Here is a 23,106-nt window from a genome sequence, read left to right on the forward strand (position 1 = left end):
AAGGTGAAAAGGGTTACAATCGACCATTTTATTGTCGGATTCAGAAGCTCCCTGATGATATCTGGACTCCACAGCTTCCCTTGTGCTTCTGTGGTTTCATGGAGGGTTTTGGCTCATTGTTCTATTCGTCGTTCTGCAGCAGGCAGCTGCAGGAAAAAAGACCAACAAACACCTTTGACTCTACCGTCTCAGCACAGACTGACAAATCATGGTGCGTTTAGCAGCTAAACAGCTCGACGTGTCCCTCAGGAGCAGGGAGAGACCGAAAAGCAGCGCAGCAAAGCGAATATTGAACTTACATTTGCCAGATGGTCAGTGACTGTGTGTCTAACTGTTCGCTTACAGGTTTGTCACACAGACATGAAAGTTGACGCGCAGTTGTTGTGTTTGCAGCAAGATTCTTGCCTGTCATTTACATGCTGTAATTTACACAAATCGCGTCACCTTATGCACACATGATTTGAGAAAATAAACTCCAAAAAACACCGGAGATCGGTTATTTATCATCCGTTTGTGTGCTTCGGTGTTCAGGATTGACATGGGCGCAGTTCATTCTGAAGGCTAAATACTTCCGTTCAACTTGGCATGCGTTGAAACGGCTCCAGGGACGAACGCAGCATGAACCAGAAGGCGTGACTGAGACGTCTAAACAGGGTCTGGGCTGTTCTGTTCCCATTTAGCTTTTCCCAACATCAACGTTTTATATAGACGCGTACATTATTTTACAGAAGCAAAGATAGATTATTCCCAGAGGTCACCACAGGAAGTCATTACAACTTGTCCCATAGGAAGATGCTCCTCCTGCTCCAACTGGGGTTCAAACACAAGTCCCCACACTCATTAATAATACTTTTATTTATATCCACATTTAAACAAGGTGATGTGCATACATGTATGAAATAAAGATTAAGCACATGGAAAAAATATACAGAAATACACTGGCTTTGAAAGCCCAGACTGAACAGGCCTGCCTAAGATTCACAGATCCACAACAATGTTTAAAATAGGAATTACTGCCTTTATCATGACCAACAGCCAAATCTGTGTTGAACTTTTAACCGTTTAATGAATTCGACTCTCATCTTTGTACACTATCCTTCAATGGAATGATTATGTTATTGCAAATGCAAAGCACAAGGTAAAGCTCAGCCAGATAAAATGGTGCAATACCATTTCATATTTTGTCGGTGGACATATGTGTTCATATGTGCTTCTGCATTCAGAATGCAGACCTCAAACTTTGTATGACAAAACTGATTAGTTCAATACTTGTCCTTGCACCACCATGGAGATGCAGAATCATGCTCGAAATATTAACGTGTGCTCTCATGCAGTTGTTTTGCCCGTTCCTTTTGTGGCCTCAGGCTCCTTCACAGTCCTCTGGCATGGACCTCAGTCTTTCATTCACCCCACAGATTTTCAATACGCGGAACAATTAACTTTTCTGGCTGAGCGGGACGTTGTTCTTCTGCAGGGGTGATGTATGTTTCCCCCGTCCATATGTGGAAGTGTCCTTGATCGTTACTCTGAACCCCAGCGGGCGGATTGAGCATCTTGCATGGCAGCCGTCTGCGAATGGGTGAATGTGACTTAACTATGTGAAGTCTTTTGGGGGCTGCTGAAGAAGTGGAAAAGAACTCCATGAGTGAAATCCATTAGAACGGGTCGTGATGATGGTAGTTAAATTTCCTCCCTTGCCTTAACCATATGTCGTGTTCTTTGGAAAGACATTGAACCCCAAATTTCTCCCAACGGAGGCCTGGTAGCAGCTGTCATTAGTGTGTGTGTGAGAGAGAATGGCTGATTGTGACTAACATTGAGAAAACATACGATAATGAAGTTCTTTCACACCAACAAGCATCCCCACAACAGTCCAACTACTATTTCAGGATACAAGTTCACACAATTAAAACAAAAAAAAATCAGTTGCATCCTTCGTTACTCGTGCTCTTATGTTGTTGTTAGTAGCACTTTGCACCAAAGTTGCGTTGCCGTGTCTTGCAGGAGTTCGACCCGGAGGAGTTTTACCACCTCTTGGAGGCCGCGGAGGGACACGCTAAAGAGGGTCAGGGCATCAAGACGGATATCCCTCGTTACATCATCAGCCAGCTGGGACTCACACGCGATCCTCTGGAAGGTACAGGAAGGACTCGCTTCAGTATCATTATTATCGGGAATAAGAAAAGAAAAAACACAAACCTCTGAGGTACGCTGCACTTCACAGTGAGACCAACAGAAAACACTTCGACGTGTTCAGACTTTGGGTGATTTTAATTGAATTGAGCAAAACGGGAAGACAAAAACACTCAACGTATTGAAAGGACAATGGTGTTATAAACTTGAAGTAACAAAAAAAAAAAAAAAAAAAAATGTAATCTAAAATTCTGAGAAAAGTAGTTGTATCATATTTGAAAGTATTTTGACATTACGTTAATTAAAAGAAAAAATATATTGTTGAACTTAATACATATCTCAGTGTGAAGATTAACAGATAAAGGTATAAAATTTATGTGTTGTGCATGCCATGGATATCTGTTTTTTTATGGTTTTGGTGGCTGCAAAAGGCCCAAAGGGAACATTAAAGCGAGCTTAAAATTTTTGAAGATCGCGAAGTGGCAAAAACACAATGAAATAAAAAGAGTTTTAGTGCTTCCCCCAACTTTTTCAGCATTTAAATTATTCTTTGTTCTTGTCGTAATGATTTTCTTTGCAATTCCCGTATTTCCAATTAGAAGGGAGCGGCGCTGTAAATCCGGCGAAATGAGAACCGCGGCTGTGTGAAGGAATGAAAGAATTGAGTTGTGGTGGAAAGGGAAAGACAAAGCCAACTCTTGAGTAATGTCCTGTTGCAGAACAGACCGGGTTTCTAATGACCCGCCGTCTCTCCAGATTCACTAACCAACAACATTCATTATGACTAATTAGAAAGGAATGGCCTCCCCACAGACAGATTCACGCAGGCTGGCCTCATCAGCCCCTCTCCCCGCTCATTTCCCCCGGGGGTCTCCCGTGTGTTTCGTTTGCTCAAAGCCTCACGCGCTCCAAGCAAAACCTACGAGGAAGGACAGATGTTAAATGGCGTTGGAAATGTGTTTACAAGCTCTCCGGGGACGACCCGAACGGCACACATGGACTTTGGCATGGCTGCACACACACACACACACACACACATGCACAAGAAGAAAAGGAAGGGGGGGGATAAGATAAAAGATGCAAGGTGGTTTTTAATGAGCGCTCGTTCTGGAGTGGTGGTTTTTCTAAATGGGTGTTAGAAATGTTGTTTGTGTGGCCGGATTTGATTTCCGCCCAATTTATTCTCGATCCAGGTTATCTCGCGAGTCAGCACCTTCAGCCTAATAAGTGAATTAAAAACAGCAGGTTTGCCGTTTCCGTTGTTTTCAAAGGCCCTTTGTTTCACAAGTTACACTGCTGATCACTTTTATAATCAATCAAGGCTCATTTGTTCTGCATCTTTCAGGCAATTCAGATAGTTCAGGCTCCGTAACGAGCTGACGGATACACTAAACATGCACACAGAGACTTTAGCTCACACAAACCTGGTGAATAAATTTGTGTTTGCTTGACTTTTTATTTTGCTCTTGGTTAACGCTCGTCCTGCATGAAATTATAATGCATCAACAACTGCTTTTTTTTTTTTTTTTAATAAATCAGCATCAGTTTTTGCCGGTTTGTGAATGAATTGTTTACACTCTCTCTTATTCTCCGTAGAAATCGCTCAGCTCACCAGCTGTGACAGCGGGATCGCAGAAACACCCGAAACAGACGACTCTGTAAGTGCCCCGAGATTGATCACCGTATCGATCACCACCGGCAGTGCAGTGAAATACGCAATTTTGATCTCTTTCATTTGTTTTGGCTTATTTGTGTTTGTTTCCTTAGTCTCACAGCCTCAGCACAGCCCTGCGGTCCCGGCGCAAACCCTGCGAATTGGACTTTGAGATGACAAAACTCATCAGTAACGGCGCCTATGGGTACGGTACTGTCATTTTACAATCGGATGATTCAACTTGTAAACGACAGATGTTCTTACAGCCCCGATCATATGTGAATCCACAAAGATGTGCCTCTCTGTGACAGAACACATCCGATCTTCGCCTATCACGTCTGATGACGTCTTCTTAACAACCGTTTCTCTATATTTAGTTCCTGAGTGTAACCGTTCGTCCCACAGGGCGGTTTATCTGGTGCGGCACAAGGAAACAAAGCAGCGCTTCGCCATGAAAAAAATCAACAAGCAGAACCTGATGCTGAGGAATCAGATCCAGCAGGCCTTCGTGGAGAGAGACATCCTCACCTTCGCCGAGAACCCCTTCGTGGTGTCCATGTACTGCTCCTTTGAGACGCGGCGGCACCTCTGCATGGTGATGGAGTACGTCGAAGGTCGGTGGTTAATGAGTTACTGAAAATTGGCTATTAACTTTTGACTGTAGGTCAGTCCAAGAACGGATTCAGTCCTTCCTGTATTTCTACATTGCTCCTGATTCCCGGTGAAATATCTCACTATGTAAATGTTCTGTGAACCACAGGAGGAGACTGCGCCACCCTCCTGAAGAACATGGGTCCGCTGCCAGTGGACATGGCCCGGATGTACTTCGCCGAGACGGTGCTGGCTCTGGAGTATCTCCACAACTATGGCATCGTCCACAGGGACCTCAAGCCGGACAAGTGAGACCTCATGAGTTTCAAAGCAGCGAGAATCAATGTTTTTATATTGACAATGGTTCCTCTCGGTGATGAGCTCACGCAAAGATTTTCCTGGCCTTTCGTGGTTCTCCCCAAACTACGCCACAAGTATAGACACAAAATCATTTTGAATTTTACAACTGCATCAGTTTATGTCTTTAAAACCCAACATTTTGAGGTTATAATCAATTTAAAGTTATGAATGGGTTTATTAGTGGTAGAAGGGTGAACTAATAATCTTTGCCTCATTTTATGCAAAAAAAGAACTAAGACAGTCCAAATTGCTGGAATAATTAGTGTTTCCACTGTATTTATTCAGCCGTCGAGAAGCAAAGAAATGTTATGAATAAATCTTTACGGTCTGCAGGAGGTTTCGCTGTCAATAACAGAGTTTGATGCGACTGCAGCTTCAATGCCACCGTAAATTTCCGAAGGAAATTTTAAGTGTCTTTGTTTTTGTGTTATAATTCATCAGCAGTGACGTTGGACACTGTTCAAGCAAAGCTATTCACCAACCAAGACAAATGCACTATCACTCAGCAGGTCGCTGCAGTGTCAGACTTGCTTTATTTATCACAAAAAGTATTTCCCTCTGAAATGCATAAAGTATTTTCTATTCTGTTCCAACACAAATTCGGTATCAAGCTGCTGAAAAAGCTAAGTATTTTATTTATTTTTTTTTTTTTTACTTTGACAGTCGTGACCTCTGAGAAGTTTAAGTTGGCAAATGCATTTTAAAAAGTTGAGGACTTGATGAAGTGATTTATTGGTGCAACATTAGAAGAGGCAGGGGATTCACTGAGGTGACCCGTAAAAGAAGTAGCAGAAGAAGGTTGACTTTTTTGTGATACACGGAGAGCGATTATGTAACCCAAATAAATACCTCTTGTAATAAAATGATCCTCTGTTTATTATTGACTGTTCCATGTTTTTCCCTCTTCCTCTGGCAGTTTGCTGGTGACCTCGATGGGACACATCAAGCTGACCGATTTCGGTCTTTCCAAAGTGGGACTCATGAACATGACCACCAACCTGTACGAGGGCCACATAGAGAAAGATGCCAGAGAGTTCTCTGATAAGCAGGTAATGGCTGTTGAGCCACAGGCGTGTGTGCAGCCCGACATAATAGTTTTGTCCCTCCAAATTCTCCATATTGAATGTGTTCCTGTGCAGGTGTGTGGGACCCCAGAGTACATCGCTCCGGAGGTGATCCTGAGACAAGGCTACGGGAAGCCGGTGGACTGGTGGGCGATGGGAATCATCCTTTACGAGTTCCTCGTGGGCTGCGTGCCATTTTTTGGTGATACGCCAGAGGAGCTGTTTGGGCAGGTCATCAGTGGTCAGTACTACATTAAACACTTTTTTTTTTTTTATTATCATTGCGTTAATACATAGTGTATAAATACAGTGAAATTTAATTATGCATATCTAATTTCTCAATTTAACATGGATATTTTTTTTAAATGTGGTGTTCATCAAACAAGGCTAGGAGGTTCCAGCCAAATAGCGCAGCAGAACACTGACTGAGAGCTATTTAAGCAAAGTTCATACTCAAGATTCATTCAAATAAATGCGATGTCAGGAAACTACTTTTCATAGTATTGATCAGTCATTCTGACAAGCATTCAAGGACACTGGTTGGTTCGTCAAGTACATTTTTGCAAAACTTGCAGTTCGTAATGCAAGGATTACAGTAATGCATTTATAATGAACCTTAATTTTGAGGCATGGAAAATCCCCAAAAAACAAAAAAATATCCAAACAGTTCTTTCTTGAAGTAGCTTGCTTGAACGAGGAAAATATTCTTGAAGACTGAAAATAAAATGACTGTGAGATTTGACTGTTTATCGATAGGTGAAAAACCCAAATGTCTATAGCTCTAGAACGATCCACTTTAGTTCTCATTTACAAAATCCGAATACTGCGTCATTTGTCTTCCCCTTCAATATTACCTCTGAAAGACGAAAATTAAAGTTGTTTTTTTCTTTTTTTTTTTTTTTCTTCAGTCAGTTAACTGTAACACTTGATGAGACGTAATTTCTGCTGCCGGAGGAGCTTTAGGCAAAGTTTCACAGCAGCTGGCGTTTAGATGCTGTCAAGCACGTCAGGAGAAACTCCCAGACCTCATTCAGATATGAATTAAAGATTTGCATAGTGACCACATGGAATTAGTTGGTGTGCACGTTTCTCCAGTTTATTGAAGGCTGAGATTTCCCTGAAGGCGCGGACAAAAACAGATGGCCGTAAGTGGATTTCGCCTGACTTAGGAGCACCGGTGAAGTTATAATTCGATGATGTTGTTACTCTAGTCCTTTGTAGTCTTGTGGTGACAGCGCGGAGAGAGAGAGAGAAAAAAAAGAAAAATCTTAATCTTGAAAACAGGAGCTTTTATCTTGTCACTAGATGCATTACCCTGTGTGGAGTTGTTGGATAACGGCGTCTATTTGTGCCACCGAAATGAATGGCGCGGCACGGCTGATTTGGTATGCTCTCAATCAAACTGTACCGAGCCTCTGAGAGCGACTGTTAATTAAAGGGGCCTGAAAACACACAATGCATGCCACCGTGGCCTCAGGCCGTGCATACATATTCATAACGCGCTCACAAATATGATTAAAATGGAGGCCAAACGGCGCACGGAGCCGACAATCAGCATGGCGCAGACAGGCTTTGCTCCTCTTTTCACTCCTAAATCCACAAGGCTGTTAACAAAAGCCAGTGCAAATGTTAATAGTCTCACTTGCCTTTACCCTCCGACCTTAAAACTTTCCTTTTTTTTTTTCTTTTTTTTTTTTTGCTGGTGAAGCTATTTTGGAGGGATAATTTAAGATTATAGGATTAAAAAAAAGAACTGGATTAGATTAAAACAGCTGTCATGATGGGCTAAAATGTCAAAATTAATATTGATAACCAAGGTTGCATATATGACTTTCAATATGGACGTGATCTGTAGATTTAAGGATTCTCATAGTTGTAGACTGAAGTTAAGAATCTCCTCCTTACTCACGCACCACCTGATTACAGCTGTGTCCTTTAAAATGTGTTGGTTATACCGACTGCATATCTTACGCCCTGCATGTTGGAGTGATTTTCGGTTTCCATGCATTTCCAGATGAGATCAACTGGCCTGACGGAGAGGACGCCCCCCCTCCCGACGCCCAGGAGCTCATCACCCTGCTGCTGAGGCAGAATCCTCTGGAAAGGATGGGCGCAGGTATGAATGGTAAAAAAAAAAAAAAAAAAAAAATGGCCTCAACCCTGTTAAGAAATAAAACCGGTACAAGCGGCCGTCATAAAGTCTCATGTGCCACTTTAGCAGCGCTCATTATTCCAAGTCACCGGGGGGAGAAATTGAGGTCATCCAGCAGCGGAGCAGTTTAAACCGCGGCCTACTCACCTCTTTCCTTTGATCAAATGCAATTATTTCCTCCCTGCTTTATGAAACTACTTCCACGCATGGTCAGACACTGTGAGAGCGTAGATCCGCAGACCGTGGAAGTGACCATGACCCGGGACAAAAGCTTTTAATCAGAGGGGGTGCATGTAGTTCAGTTCAGCCCGGTTACAGCCGAACCTCCACCTCCTCCTCACCACTTCCTTCACTGGGCTGCCATTCACAAAGTCGCCTGCTGTCCCATAAAAAGTCACAGGCAGGAAATTGTCCTGCATAATTTATGGTTGTGATATCGGTTTTGGCTGCCCGCCACACGGGGGTAAAAGAGAAACGTCGCGTAAGCGTTTCTTGACCTCCTGCGTTTAAGTGAACCGTTCAATGTCAACATCTGGGGATTTGTACTCGCGTGTCCTTCGACTAAACTTTTTTACATTTACTGTGGGGTGGGTGGATTTTTTATTTATTTTTTTATTTATTTTTTTATAATCAAACTCACTCAAAATTGTTTTTAATTTACCCGCAGGTGGAGCTGCTGAAGTGAAGCAGCATCAGTTTTTCCACAACCTGGACTGGAACGGCCTGCTGAGGCAGAAGGCCGAGTTCATCCCTCAGCTGGAGTCCGAGGACGACACCAGCTACTTCGACAGTGAGTCAACAGCGAAAAAAAGAACAAAAAAAAAAATGCAAGAACACTGTGTGAATTGGGAAAAAGAAATGTTGAAAAATGTATTGACAATAGAACTCGTACAGAAATGAATCATAAGGATAACAATCTGCAAAACTTTGCAGTAGTTTATTAAAAACCATGATAGGGTCTTTTTGGCAGCGAATATTTCCGAAGGTCAATCTTGCAAATCAGTGCAATTTGCACTGCATTCACATGTGGATGGATCCTCTGCCTGCCACAGTCAAGGTCAAGACGTTACCTGATGCTTCACGAGAATATCTGATAGCCGCTACAGATATAGAGCTGTTTTGATGATTATGTATGTGGAGGCCAAGCTGCCGCTTTAAGCCACTGAGAACATCCAAAACTCGGTGTTCATCCACAAAAAGTTCTCCTGCTAATTACATTGTGAGACCTAATACACCGTGTACAGTGGATAAATTAATGTGCATTCTGCTCCCTACAATAAGCATTAGGTGTAATTAAAAGTGGATCTTAAATAAGGTCAAAAATAACGAGCGGATTCACATAATCTGCGATTTCACATGAGTCAATCTCATTTTATTCAGCATAGCTTAAAATGCAACGTATTTGATGTTGTACGTGGCACAGTTTAGCAATTTACTAGAAATATTATCTCATTAATTTGCTGACAGTAATGCTCCTGCAAAAAAGTTGGAACAGAATGTTGCAAAAGTATTTAGTATTAAGTATTTTGTATTAAGTTGAGAATAAACTGAAAGAAATTGCCTTTTAGAGAGGCAGAGACTCTGTCGAACATCTTTTCTTTCTCATCTTTTCTTCTGTCTGTAATTAACTTTGGAAAAGCATTTTTGAAGATGACGGTGGTACTGATGTGTATTTTTTTTTTTCACCCATCTGTTGGACGGCTCACAAACCAGAGAGAATGTTGATGTTATTTCTAGCTTCTTCCATTGTTCAAATTTGCACATGAATCAGAAATCTGTAGTTGCTACTTTGGGGAAATTTTTAATTGGGGAAAGCGGTCAAATGTCAGCTCATTGGGTGTCTCCGTGTCAAGGAGGGATCTTTAACAGCTGCATCATCAGCGCCTCCTCTGATCTCTGGGATTCTTTAATATTCTAACACAGACTGAGGCGGGACCCTTTTAATGACCTCCTCAGTTTGCACGAGTCGATGACGTGTCATAAACGCATTACAAGGACACAACCTAGACACTGAGAAACACTCACTAAGTCTTGCGCATGCATCCTTCCTGCATTCAAGGAAGTTCAGAGATGTGAAGGTCTAAAACATAAGCATGAAAATGAAAGAATAAGGGCTGACAAAATCTGCTTATGTTAGGGTTTCTCATCAAAATATATTCCTGCTTGGACTCTAGTGGTAAAAGGTTCAACATAAACATATTATAGAACCCAAGTGAAGTCCCATGTTGGCAGTTGATATTGAAATTTTTTCCTCATTTTCTAATGTGCATCTGCTGCCATCACTGTGGTGATGCTGGTGTAACAAGAAGGTGGGCTTTTAGAGAGGGTTGATCTGAAAGAGAAAGACGCTGAAACATGAAGGGTGAAGTGAGCGCTACAAAATAAATAAATAAATAAATAAATAACATTGGTTTTGCTGGGAATTTTAAAACATAATCTATCGTTCCCCCAAAAAGTGAAGCAGGCTGAATGAGTTCTCAACAATCTAATAATATTTTTGACCTTATAATGGAAACCTTGCTTCCCTCTCAGCTCGCTCGGAGAGGTACCATCACCTGGAGACGGAGGAAGACGACACCAACGATGAAGACTTCAACGTGGAGCTGCGGCAGTTCTCCTCCTGCTCTCACCGATTCTCAAAGGTGTGCTCCTCGAATGCTTTCCAGCCAAACACACGAGCATCGTCAGTGCTGCCAACGACATTAGCGATGTAAATGAGCCGATCGCCTCGGTTTGTTCTCATGGGAAACAAAACACGGACTGTTTGGTATTTCATATGGAAATTTGTGTCGAGAAAACAAGGCTTCTCCCTCCTGCACCCCCCCCCCCCTTTTTTTTTTTTGCCCACACAAGGAGCTTTGCATATATTTTCCGCTTGCAAATCAGAGCTTTTTCTTTTTTCTTTTCTTGTACTGTGTGACACAATACAGTCATACAAGCTGGGAGTCGTCGTTGTACTGCATTGCAGTATGCTCCTCTCTCACATCAAAACAAAGCATTACAGTGTGTCTCAATAAGCAGCAGGATGTCTCTGTGGAAGAGCTGCACCAAAACCTTTTTCTCAGCTGCACCTGAGCTCATAAGACACACACACAACAAAGCCACAATGCACATTCACACACTACCTGCAGAAAATGCATATTTAAAAAAAAAAAAAGTTTTTTAATTGTCTGTGTGTGGATTTCAGGTGTACAGCAGTCTTGATTTGTCTCGCGGGCATCTGGAGGAGAAGGGAGAGACGGAGGAGAAGAAGAGCGAGAGCCCTCTGACGGTGGACACTCTCAGCTGGACGCCGGACTTTGCTGAATTGTACGCAAGCGGTTTCATCTCTCATTAGATATCAAGCCAGAGTTCACTGAGTCTCTGCAGCGAAACACTTTACAGAATGAAGTACGGCTCAAACTGACAGCCCAGTGCACATTAATCACAGATTGATAAGATTTTTAATTTTTCATAGTGAAAAATGATTTATTTATTTTCTCTTGGTTGGAGGCATGCTGCCTTGTGCAGATCTTTAGTTGGGCAAGGTAAATGTATTTGTGTAGCACATTTGAGCAACAAGGCAAATTAAAGTGCTTTACATCAACAATACAGCAGCAGATGAAGGATGAGCGCAAAGAGAGCTGAAACAAGTGCAAGATTAAAAAGAAACCTGAAAGAAAAATCAAACTGAGGAATTCTGGTTTTGCTTTGGTTCAAAATTTCCTGAAAATATCTCTTAAAACCATCGAACCAGAAATGTGTCCTGCTTTGAAAAACTCACGCCACACAAAATGTTTTTAAGTATGTTTGCATTGCAATGGTTGATTCTCCAAAACTCACGGTCAATAAGCCATTGAGTATGAATAATTGTATATATGCAAGTATTGAGTCTGTTAGTCCTAAGAGACGATGCCCCTCTGTTTCAGGCCCTCTCTGTCCCACTCCACGGACACAGACAGTCTGAATCTGGGCCCACGTCCCGGTGCGCTACCGAAGTTTGCCATCTCGGCTGAGAGCGAAGGGGACGAGACCTCGGGCCTCGGTGACCCCAGCAAGGTCGCCTCCTCCACCGGGGACGAGCCTGACGCCACCACGCCTGGCAGCACTCACAGCGGGGCGACGCTCTCCGGTACGAGCTCCAGCCGGAAGATCTCCTCATACACCGCAGCCTCTCTGTTTCACTCTTGACTGTATCATGTGTAAAATGCAGGAAGTTTCTCTGAGCATTTGGACCAGCTGACGCCCAGAGGAGAGGGCGTGGAGAGTCCCGATGGCACCGGTCACGCCTCGGTGGACCAGACGCCTCTGCTGACGTCGTCACTGCGGCCTGAGAGCGCTGCGGAGAAGAGCGGGCCCCTGGCCAAAGTGCCCAAGTCCGTGTCCACCGGTGCCCTCTCCCTCATGATCCCTGGAGGTGAGTGAAGGAGACGACACAAACGCGCGTCAACACATGCAGTAAAAACAGGAGCCGTTGAGTCTTCGAGCGATGACGTGTCGAGAATCACAACACCAGCAGTGGACTTTGAACAAATAATGCGACAGAGATGAAAGCGCGCCATGTGTCTGTGAAAAATTGGCCCAGTGTGTGACGCCCTGCTGTGAGATCCATTTGTACAGAGTGGCTGCACACAAATAGCCAAATACAAGCCTCTGTAACAAGGACAAGAAGCAAGCAGGGCTGGAGCGGGAGAGGTCCTCACTGCTGGGAGAGAAAATCCCATTAGTTTCACCCGCAGCAGGGGCAGAATGAAAGCAGGCTCAGAGGCTTTACAGCTGCACCTCGGTCCCGACTTCAGGGCCGCTCCAAGTCTGATTGATTCAATAAAAGGAGCTGCTTGGGTGGTGAGCTCTGCTCTCTCATCCTTTCAGATATCTTCGGGGTCTCTCCACTGGCGAGCCCCCTGTCTCCATACTCGCTCTCCTCGGACCCGTCCTCCAGAGACTCCTCCCCGAGCCGGGACTCCTCCCTCTCCACCTCCAACCCTCGGCAGCCCGTCGTCATCCACAGCTCCGGGAAGAAGTTCGGCTTCACGCTGAGGGCCATCCGGGTGTACGCCTGTGACAGCGACATCTACACCGTATATCACATGGTCTGGGTAAGGACCCTGAGGATGTATTTCACAATGAAAAGTGACAATTATTACGGTCATTTGTCCCTTCCAACATTTCATTTTGTGATATCTAACTTTATATAAAGTAACTCCCAGTGTGACAAACTTTGAGTTGCACTTCAGATATGAAAGTTAATATACTGTGTAAATAAAGATGTGATATATCAGCTCCTGTCTATGGCCCCTGTTGATTAGAATGTAGAAGATGGAGGACCGGCACATAAAGCAGGACTCAAAGCTGGAGATCTCATCACACACGTGAACGGAGAACCAGTTCACGGCCTCGTCCACACCGAGGTGGTGGAGCTCCTGGTGAAGGTAACCACAAATATCTAAACAGAAACCGTTTAGGGTAATAAGGATATTCTATATGGTGTAATTTTGCATCTTGTGTGTTGTCTAGGCTATAACTTGTACGTTTTTTTTTGTTATTTGCCCGTCGTGGGCTGAGAACATGTCAGAGGTTTCTCCTCTTGAAGCATTTTCTTCAAGATGCAAGTTATAGTCTAATAATTATGTCAAATGATCAAAACCATAGATTTACTGGACTTTAGAAAGTTCAAAATAGATAAATGAGCCCATGCCCAAGACTATTTTGTTAATAAAAACTTTGCGTTCACTGGGTGACCGACGTTTTGTTTTTTTCTTTCTTTTTTAGAGCGGCAGCAAAGTGGCCATTTCTACAACCCCCTTTGAAAACACGTCTATAAAAACAGGTCCAGCCCGAAGGAACAGCTACCGGAGCAAGATGGTCCGATGTGGCAAAAAGCCAAAGAAGGAGAAAACTCCCGAGAGGTACAACTCTTCTGTCTTTGATGCAACAACCCCCCATTTGAATTTTAAAATGCAAATTGAAATATCTGTGCTACTTTGAAGGAATGAATTAATGTAGTGTCTGAACTTTTTTTTTTTTTTACTTTATGCATACGTGTTTGTGTATGAATTAATGCTCATTTACTCAAGTTTTTGTCACACGATCGCTGTCAGAATAATAAACTGGTTTTATTACTATTACATAAAATATAGCAAGTTATAACTGTAACGGTGTCCAGACATACTGTGAGGAATTGGAGTTTGTGTGGTCCTGCACAACACAGGTGAGTGTATGGTCTACAGTGCAGAGCCATTGTTAGTTTCACTCTTGGCCTCTAGGCGGCAGACACACGACACAGACGAAGCGTGTGAACCTGTGAGCCTGCAGGATTAGTCATTTCAACTGGACACGATTTTTATCATTCACGTTTGCAAATTTTTTTTAAAAGCTTTTCTGCCAAAGTCCTTTTAAAGAACTGTTATTCATATCATTCTTTTAAAAACTGGGCTTTTTACCGGGTTTTTTTCTTGTTTTTCAGGCGACGATCCCTCTTCAGACGTTTTGCCATGCAGCCGTCGCCTCTTCTGCACACCAGCCGCAGCTTCTCCTCCCTCAACCACTCTCTGTCATCTGGTGAGAGTCTCCCTGGCTCCCCTACCCACAGTCTGTCCCCTCGTTCCCCCACTGCCACCTTCCGCCCCGCTCCAGACTTCACCCAGTCAGGTGGAGAGTTTTACCTAATTCCATGCCAGCCTGAATGTTTTTCAGAGAGATTAGGGGATTTACTAATACACTTTTTTTTTTCCCTTATGTTTATAAATTGCAGCTGGAAACTCCTCTCAGAGCAGCTCGCCCAGCTCCAGCGCTCCAAACTCCCCCGCAGGATCAGGCCACATCCGTCCCAGCACCCTGCATGGCCTCGGCCCCAAACTGCCCGGTCAGAGGCTTCGTCAAGGCCGTCGCAAGTCCGCCGGCAGTATCCCGCTCTCCCCTTTGGCTCGCACGCCTTCCCCAACTCCCCAGCCAACGTCTCCCCAGCGCTCGCCGTCCCCTCTTCTCAGCGGGCACTCTGTCGCCATTTCGAAGGCGACCCAAGCCTTCCCGGCCAAAATACATTCCCCGCCCACAATCGTGCGACACATTGCTCGGCCGAAAAGTGCCGAGCCGCCCCGCTCGCCCCTCCTAAAGCGCGTCCAGTCCGAGGAGAAGCTGTCCCCGTCCTACACGGGGGATAAAAAGCACCTGTGTTCCAGAAAGCACAGTTTGGAAGTGACCCAGGAGGAGGTGGTGCAGGACGAGGAGCTGAGGCCGGGTGAGCGGGATCACAACGTGCTACAGAGCGCCGACGAGGCTGCCTGTGAGCCGCTGGCCGTTACCCGTGTGCGTCCGGTGGAGCAGGGCTGCTTGAAGAGGCCCGTCGGTCGTAAGGTGGGCCGGCAGGAGTCTTTGGAGGAGCTTGATAAAGAGAAGCTGAAGTCCAAGATGGTTGCAAAGAGGCAGGACTGGTCAGAGAGGAGGGAGTCGCTGCAGAAACAGGACGCCCTGCACGAGTGTGACTCCTCGCTCCTATGCGGCGACGACAGAGAGGAAAGTTTTATGGTTCGAAGTCAGAATAAAACGCAAGGCAGCCCTGAGTCAGGCCCGCTGGAGGCCAAAGCTGCCAGCACCACTCTTAAAGACGTCCTATATAAAAAACTGAACACGCGCGTCTCTGAGGGGATCGCCGAGTCGAGCGGCAGCGAAAGCGAAGGACTGCGATCACCTCTCTGCTCCATCCACCCGGAGTGGCAGCACTGCAGGCCGAGTAAAGACGGCATGAAGCCTGACAGGTTGGACTTCAAAGCTCCCAACATCGAGTTCACCAGGAAGAGGCTGTCGTTCGAAGAGAGAGAGGACTGCATGTGCCGCCTGTCTTCGGGCCTCCACGAGAACCTCCATTTCGGCTCCACCAGGTCCAAAAGCCTCCAGCTGGACACCGCCATGTCTCACGATCACATGAAGGGAGGTCTGGGCAGCGTACACTCCAGTCCTGAAGGCCTGTCGCCAAAGCTTTTCTCCGGCAGAGGAGAGAGCGCCGTGGAGAAGCTCCAGCTCATCTCCTCCGCCGAGTCCCCACTTCGAAAGACGTCGTCCGAGTATAAACTTGAAAGTCGCCACGTCTCCTCACTCAAACCTCTAGAGGGCACCCTGGATATTGGTCTGCTCTCTGGACCCAGAGTCTCCAAAACAGAAACGTGTTTATCAAAGATGGCAGAGAACACAAGCAGCACTGTTTCTCCGATTTGGCTGCAGAGCCCCACAGAGAGACAGATAACCATCCCCCAACTGAAAAATACAGATAAGATAAAAAGCCCCCTGACTTCTTCCCTGAGCCCTGAAGCCGTTTCAGCTTTAAATAGCATCGTTGTCCCAAAAGAGCCATCAAATAATGCAACCGCAGACTTGAAAACTGGAGAGAAAACACGAGACAGGCACGGCGAAACGTTTAAAGCCCCAAGCGGCAAAGTGGAGGCGTCGAACTTTATACTGAAACCGGAGAGCCGGAGCAGCATCGTGAAGGTGGGCTCATCGCTGGCCCACGATCACCGAGGCCCTCGACACAGCTCCCACTTTTCCTCCTGCGGAAAAACGCCGTCCATACGGGAGGTGAGCAACGAAGATCAGGAGGACGAAGCGGAGCTGGAGGAAGTTGCAGCACGAGCCGCATCTCAAAGTGCCGACCGCTGCAAGACGACCACGTCTGTGTCTGCAGCAAAGCTGGAGGTGGACGTGAAAACTTCCCCCACGCTCACACAAGCCAAGACGCCAGCTGCCTGCAGACCGTCACCTGTGCCAGCGAATACAAACTGTGGCTTGGAGGCAGGTCAGAGCTGTGAGAGGAGGATAAACCCAGACGTGACCTCTGTGTTTGAGGTGAACGTACAGAACCGTTCAGAGGATGTTCTCTCCAAGCTGCCCAACATCTGCTCTTCAAATACAGAAGTCCCTCTCACCACATCAGCAATCGGGTCTGTACAAGACCATAAATCCTGCAGTTTGAAGTCGGAGCGTCACGACTGCTGGAAAACATCTGCCGGTAAGGACAGCGTGCAGCCCGACACATCCGCCGTGAAACCCGGCGGAGGTTCAGACTGCTCCACACCCGTGAAGGGAAACATCACGGCTTCAAATGTGGAGCAGAAGAGTGATGTTTCTTCAGCTAAGGCGTCATTAAATGTAGTTGCACAAGTCACACTGGGCGCAAACAAAAAGGACAACACTGTGTCTGCTGCTGCGGCAAAAGAGGACAGTGGCTCATTGTTGCAGGAGAAAGACGTTCCTGTATCACCAAAGACAAAGAGAACAGGCAATGTGAGCGATTCAGAGCAGCTGTCAAAGACTTTTCCAGCTGAAAAAGCACAAGAGGAACCCTCTGATTCACAATGTTACACCTCCAAGAAAGAAGGCCCCGTTTTGAGTGCGAGAGAAAACACTGTGGCCCCCTCAGCGAAACCAAAAAACGTGGCTTCAGCGGCCACGGGTGAAAACGCCTCGAGTCCCAAAAGCAAGTCGAGGTCTGACCCACAACCTGCAGCGCTGGCGTCTGCCAAGACGGAGACAAAAACGGCTCCTCCCGTTCCTGTCAAAGGAAGTCCACAGTCAAAACACAAGGAGTCCGCGCCGGCGGCTCCAAACGCTGACGACGGTAAATGCAAGGACGGCGTGCCGCCGTCCACCGGAGGGGAGGGGAAGCCGGCAGAATCTGGCCAGCCCACTCTTTCGCCCACTCGCCCCGACCTGAAGCAAAGAGAAACCCAGCTCAAAACCTCTGTAGCAATCACCATCGCAGATTTCAGACCAAAATCTGCCCCTCTGAAAACCGCCGCCGTACCGCCGGCTCCCAAACCCGCCGTAGCTCCAATCCCCACCATCAAGCCAAGTCTGGATCCTAAAGCCAGAGACCCCTTGCCCAGAAGCCCCGCCGCAGTCCTCAGAGACCAGTCCAAACCAAAAGATGTCACCTCTCCTCTCGCCGCGCCTCAGCAGCTCAGGTCGGGTGTTCCCTCTCAGCCCGACCCGCCGCCGGTGCTGCCCAAGCCTGCAGTCGGTAAGGAAACGCCGGCGCCGGGCAGCGGCGTCGCCTCAACCAGAGCCGGCGAGCCGGCGGCCAAGACGTCCAAAGACGGCGCCCCGAAGCCCGACGCCAGAGTCGCCGCCCCCGACAAGCCGGCGTCCTCCGGCCGCAGGGAGCCGGCCGACAGGAAGAAGAAAGAGACGGCTCCAGAGGTCGCGCAGAAAAACACTAAAAGGGACTCTTCCAAGGCGTCGCCGTCTGCACTCCGAGACGGCGCTGACAAAGATGGCGGCAGGTGCAAGAAGGAGTCGTCGCCGCGTAGCTCCTGCAGCAAAAAGTGATGACTGGAAATCAGATGGAGTGAAAATGTTAAGAAGGATTTGTGCAAACATCTTCATGCCTTCTTTTCTTGTTTTGTTTTGCTAGTTAGTTAGTTAGTTTGGGGACCGGGCAAGCTGTTACACGCCGATAGAGAGGTAATCAGATTACTTTACTATGTTTCCATGTCTGAATGTACGCGATCGTCCGCTGGTGTTTTTTTGTTTTTTTTTCTCTCTCTCTACTTTTAACGTCCAGTGAATGTTTGGAGGGATTTGGGGTTTTTTTTTGTTCATGGCAGAACGCCTTGTGCAATCAGTATGTCAGGAGAGAGAGAGAGTGAGCGAGAGAGAGAGAGATGGAGAGAGAGAGGCGGCGATACTGCACAGCTTGTGCCATAAATGATTTTGAATTGCACTCTTCACTTGTGGGGGGGGGACGGGGGACGCCCTGATATCCGAGTCTCTTTCAATGCAGTAGACCACACAGATTCTCCGCTGGGCAGTTTTTCCCGTGTCGCTTCTGCTCGGCGTGATCCGATTGTTTTTAACGTCGGAGGGGGGGTTTCGTGCAGGGGGAAACACAACTTCAAGTCCTTAAAACTCGGCGAGAAAAAAATGCAGAAAGCTCAAAAAAAAGCGGTCAATTAGAATTATGGGAATTTACTACAACTTGCTGTTCTTTAGCGAGACGTGGGTGTTCATTCACATTCCTCTGACACGTGTACATATGTTTCTTTGATTTTTATGCAATATGGTGTAAATAAGACGACGTTGTAAAACGGGGGATACATGGGCTCACATGATTGTCGTTTGTATTATATGTAAAGATTTTGCAGTGTCCTGTTTGTATGCTCGATATTAAGAGTGTCATGTTCTGCTTGTGTGGTCTAAAGTGAGCTACCGCAACATCTGCCATCAAAGGTTTCCTCCTCTTTTTTTTTTTTTTTTTTTTGGAGCGAAAAGCAGCATTTCATAACGACTATCATTGATGAATGATAATCATCAGTAAGCAAATAATGTTAATGTTACTGATATTTAAGATTATTTAACCACTGGGAATGTGGTAAATGTGTATTTTGCTATTGGTTCTGTTGAAGATAATATTCCTGACATTAATAATTAGTGTTGTCGGCAGAAAATAGGATTTCAATTATTTTATTCAAATAATTATAAACGCAACAACCAATAACAAAATATTGAGTTAAAGCAGTTTTATAAGTAGTAAATATCAATTCAAACTTTTTTTATGTGACATGAGGTGTTTGGGAATTTAAAATATCAAAAATAATGAACAAAACTGTTTTAACGCAGTCATCATGTTAGTTCAAATGTTGCTTTGGTCATGTTGGTTTATGTAATTACCTACACACTTTTTTTTTTTTTTACATGAACATTAAGTACATTTCCACTGTAAGTACATGTATAGACAGTGGAAATCCGTTATATAATTCATTTTTTTGCACCGTCTTTCTTACTTTTTGTGACAAATCGAATGTTTATAGTCTCATATTATTAAAAAAAAAAAACAACATGAGCAGAAGCTGCACATTTAAACAAACGCGATTCGTTGAATTGAATTAACAGGTTACCAATTTACCATTTATTGCTGCTGGTTATTATGAAATGTTCCTCGTCGACTTGTTTCCACATGAAATGAGCTGGAAGAGAGAGCGAGAGCGGGCATGACGGGGTTCCTGGGCTATTTCTAGAAATGTAGCATTCTATAAGAAAACTGTGAGGGGCTGTCGGCGTTTTCCTGAGAAACGGCGAAAACGTGAAACGCTGTGTTGGAGTGATGAGCCAGACTGGGCCTGGTGTGTGTGTGTGTGTGTGTGTGTGTGTGTGTGTGTGTGTGTGTGTGTGTGTGTGTGTGTGTGTGTGTGTGTGTGTGTGTGTGTGTGTGTGTGTGTGTGTGTGTGTGTGTGTGTGTGTGTGTGTGTGTGTGTGTGTGTGTGTGTGTGTGTGTGGGGGGGGGGGGGGGGGTTAACAACCACGTGAGAGAAATTTGTGTCGAGCTCCATTAACACAAAGTGCTTCTCTTCTCGGTTCAGGGTTTCGGTGTCCCGTATCGTTGCAGTCGTGTTTTTTGGCGTTTTTTGCAGTTTCGGCGCTGCAGCTTCACCGGAGCGCCGAACGTCCTGCTAATCTGCATATCTGCATATACCTTTAGAGCAAATGACTTGGTACTACACGCACACACACACACGCATTGCCATATATTCATAATCACTGCTCTTCACGCCACGTCTCCATACTGTAGATGCCTTTAAATTGCAGCGCTTCGATGACGAGCAGAAGGTAGCCGAGGACATTGGCGTTAGCGAAGCTTGGCTACTTGCTTCTACGTCGCTTCATGAAAAAAAAACGGGCATATAATGAAAATGAGAGCAAAACCGTTTTTTTTTTGTTTGTTTTTTTTAAATTGCTCAAAGAATCTGATGTTTCATTAGATTTTTGTAAATGTCAAAGTGTTGTTTAGAGAATAAAATGCACCTTAACGCTTGCAGTTCACAGGGTGAAACAAATCTGGAACTGAAAGTTTTTGAAGTCGGATTTGAATGAAATTTATTGCAGTTTGTTTTTGTTTGGGTTTTTTTTTCCCCACCCCATATAAACCCCCCTCCCTTCATGTTGTTTTTTTTTTTTTCTTCTCCTTCCTCCTGCGACAAAAGATGTTTAAATCCTCAAAGCACATTCGATGTTTGTTTACGAAGCATCTTGGATGTATATTTTGTATATTATTGATTTGCCAAATCTCTGTTCTGTGTCACAGGTAAATGTCGTTTCTAGTCACGTGAGACTCCATCGGGATGTTCAACCGAAACATTCGTCTGTGCAGTAAATCGATGTCTTTTCATACGTCGGGTTCTTCTTCGTCTGCTCGTCTTTCCCGTTTTCTTTTCGGTTGTTTTTTTTTTTTTTTCCTTTTCTCTACTTTTTCCTCTGTGCAAAACTAGTATTAGATGAACTCGCTTACGATGGTTTGTCTTTTAGAACATGTGCAATAAAAGTGTTTTGAGTTTTGTATTTTGCCCGAGGAAAGCTCTATGGATGTCATAGATGTTGTATATTAAAACAGATATTTATACTTCTAATGTTGCGTAATACTGAAAATAAAATGGAATTATGAATTAGTCCTTCATTTTTTCATTTACGAGCTGATCCATGTTAAAAAGTCAGTCCATACGAAGCGCCAAGTAAAAAAAGACAAAAAAAAAAAGAAAGTAAGGCCAGAAATTGAGGTCAATCTGCTTAAAATCCAGTAAATGTACATAGTTACTTTTTAAGTATTTAGATGTTTAATTTACTTCTATATAAAATCTACTTTCAAAGTATATATCAAACACTCTTGTTGCATTTTCTTCTTCAAATTTAGATAAAAAGTAATTTATTCCCCAAAAAAGGATACTTACTAGAAATGGTTTTGACGAGTTAAAGTCATAATCTGCTGTATAAAAATAATCTTTTTATTCCAAATTAACGTATTTTAGTTGTAAATCTCCAAATATGACATCTCCGCATTTTTTGTTTAGATGCCTTGTTTTACAAGTTTATTAAAGAGATTTGAATTGCAAGACACGTTTCGGTAAATTTCTGCAAAATAACACGTATGTTGCTAATACAGTTAAAGATTTGGCAAGAAGATTTAACCTTTTGTTGAAATGTGAGAATCCTTTTGAGCTATAAATTGAGAAATACAGTGACGTTTGTTTCTACAGACTTCAAAAAAAAAAGTCAGTGGTGCAGTGGAAACTGTCCTTTATACTCGTTCGATCCCCGGCTCTGCATATAAATCACCACCTGCACCCAGTGGTGTGTGAAGAGTGATGACGTCACTGACTCTGCTGAAAATGAGATTCACAAGTAAAATCTATTGATGTTTTAATAAAGTGTTGAGATATTCTTCTGCAGCACTTTAGGGAAGAAATCTTGTTCTATTCAACAAGCATCCGTCTTTCTTCTCCTTCAACCGAGGATCCTGCAGGAGCAGAGCTGAAGGCAAAGGTTACAGCTGCATCACACACACACACACAAACACACACATTTTAAAACCCGATACACGCACAGGGAGAACATGCAAACTGACTACGACCGCCACTAAACCCACTAATGACCTTTATTTGCTTTCTTTATTACCTTTTCAAGTTACTCGATTCCCTTTTTTCTTTTTTTTTAATCTTTTTCATTCTTTGGTTGTCATGGTGACCATCCCAACCACCACAACAGTGTTAAATTATCTGCGTAACCAAACATCCTTTTACAGTCACTGAGCTGTTGGTGGGTACAAATCATCTGCACCACTGATTGAAAGACTTCAAAACGTTTCTAATATAACATATATTGGCAGAATGGTATAAAAAATAAAACGGGGAAGTACGGCTATATTGTGATTTTAGTCTGAGGTGCTTTAAAATGGATTTCTTGAATGTCTCCACCAGCATTGTGTAAGAGTACTTACATTCTTAAGAAATAGAAGTCTTAAAATTCAATTCCCGGCTTGAGTAAAGACGGTGATTTTTAACGATACACATGATGCAAATACAAAACAGACTCCGTCTATTGCATTTTTATTAAATACTATGTTAAAGTATTTAAACATTAATTTGTGATTTGACTTTTTACTTTTTAGTCAAACTAAAATTTCTTAAATTAAAGTATAAGCTTGCAGGACTTCATAAAAATCATGATAGATTCCAGCTTACACTTTGATTTTGAAGAATTGTTTTTGTCTTTAATGGAAACAACCAAGATGTCTTCGACCTTGATTCACCTGATTGTTCTGTAAGTGCTCAGTTATTCGTACAGTTTGTTTTAACCAGCAGCTGCTCTGGTCCTTTCTCTGTGATTGAGTTCATTTAGGTTACAACAAG

General features: G+C 44.3%; 1 protein-coding gene across 10 annotated transcripts in view; it reads left to right on the forward strand.

Moving 5' to 3' along the window:
- mast4 (microtubule associated serine/threonine kinase family member 4) overlaps positions 1-20,069 on the forward strand; it is a 106,432-nt gene extending 86,363 nt beyond the window's left edge. For 6 of the 10 annotated variants that reach the window (XM_080510198.1, XM_080510201.1, XM_080510202.1 and 3 more), the window contains 18 exons: positions 2,005-2,137; positions 3,730-3,791; positions 3,901-3,992; positions 4,193-4,401; positions 4,548-4,686; positions 5,655-5,787; positions 5,878-6,043; positions 7,817-7,927; positions 8,622-8,744; positions 10,487-10,596; positions 11,142-11,263; positions 11,863-12,065; positions 12,147-12,350; positions 12,806-13,032; positions 13,243-13,365; positions 13,706-13,842; positions 14,400-14,584; positions 14,688-20,069. In XM_080510198.1, coding sequence (XP_080366324.1) covers positions 2,005-2,137; positions 3,730-3,791; positions 3,901-3,992; positions 4,193-4,401; positions 4,548-4,686; positions 5,655-5,787; positions 5,878-6,043; positions 7,817-7,927; positions 8,622-8,744; positions 10,487-10,596; positions 11,142-11,263; positions 11,863-12,065; positions 12,147-12,350; positions 12,806-13,032; positions 13,243-13,365; positions 13,706-13,842; positions 14,400-14,584; positions 14,688-18,256 — 6,048 coding nt within the window. In that variant the 3' untranslated portion in view covers positions 18,257-20,069. The remainder of the gene's footprint in view (positions 1-2,004; positions 2,138-3,729; positions 3,792-3,900; positions 3,993-4,192; positions 4,402-4,547; positions 4,687-5,654; positions 5,788-5,877; positions 6,044-7,816; positions 7,928-8,621; positions 8,745-10,486; positions 10,597-11,141; positions 11,264-11,862; positions 12,066-12,146; positions 12,351-12,805; positions 13,033-13,242; positions 13,366-13,705; positions 13,843-14,399; positions 14,585-14,687) is intronic. The other 4 variants (XM_080510200.1, XM_080510203.1, XM_080510206.1 and 1 more) reach the window with 1 other exon arrangement.
- Positions 20,070-23,106: the final 3,037 nt, after the last annotated feature.

The sequence above is a fragment of the Blennius ocellaris genome, assembly GCF_963422515.1.
Source record: "Blennius ocellaris genome assembly, chromosome: 15".
NCBI classification, from domain to species: Eukaryota; Metazoa; Chordata; class Actinopteri; order Blenniiformes; family Blenniidae; genus Blennius; species Blennius ocellaris.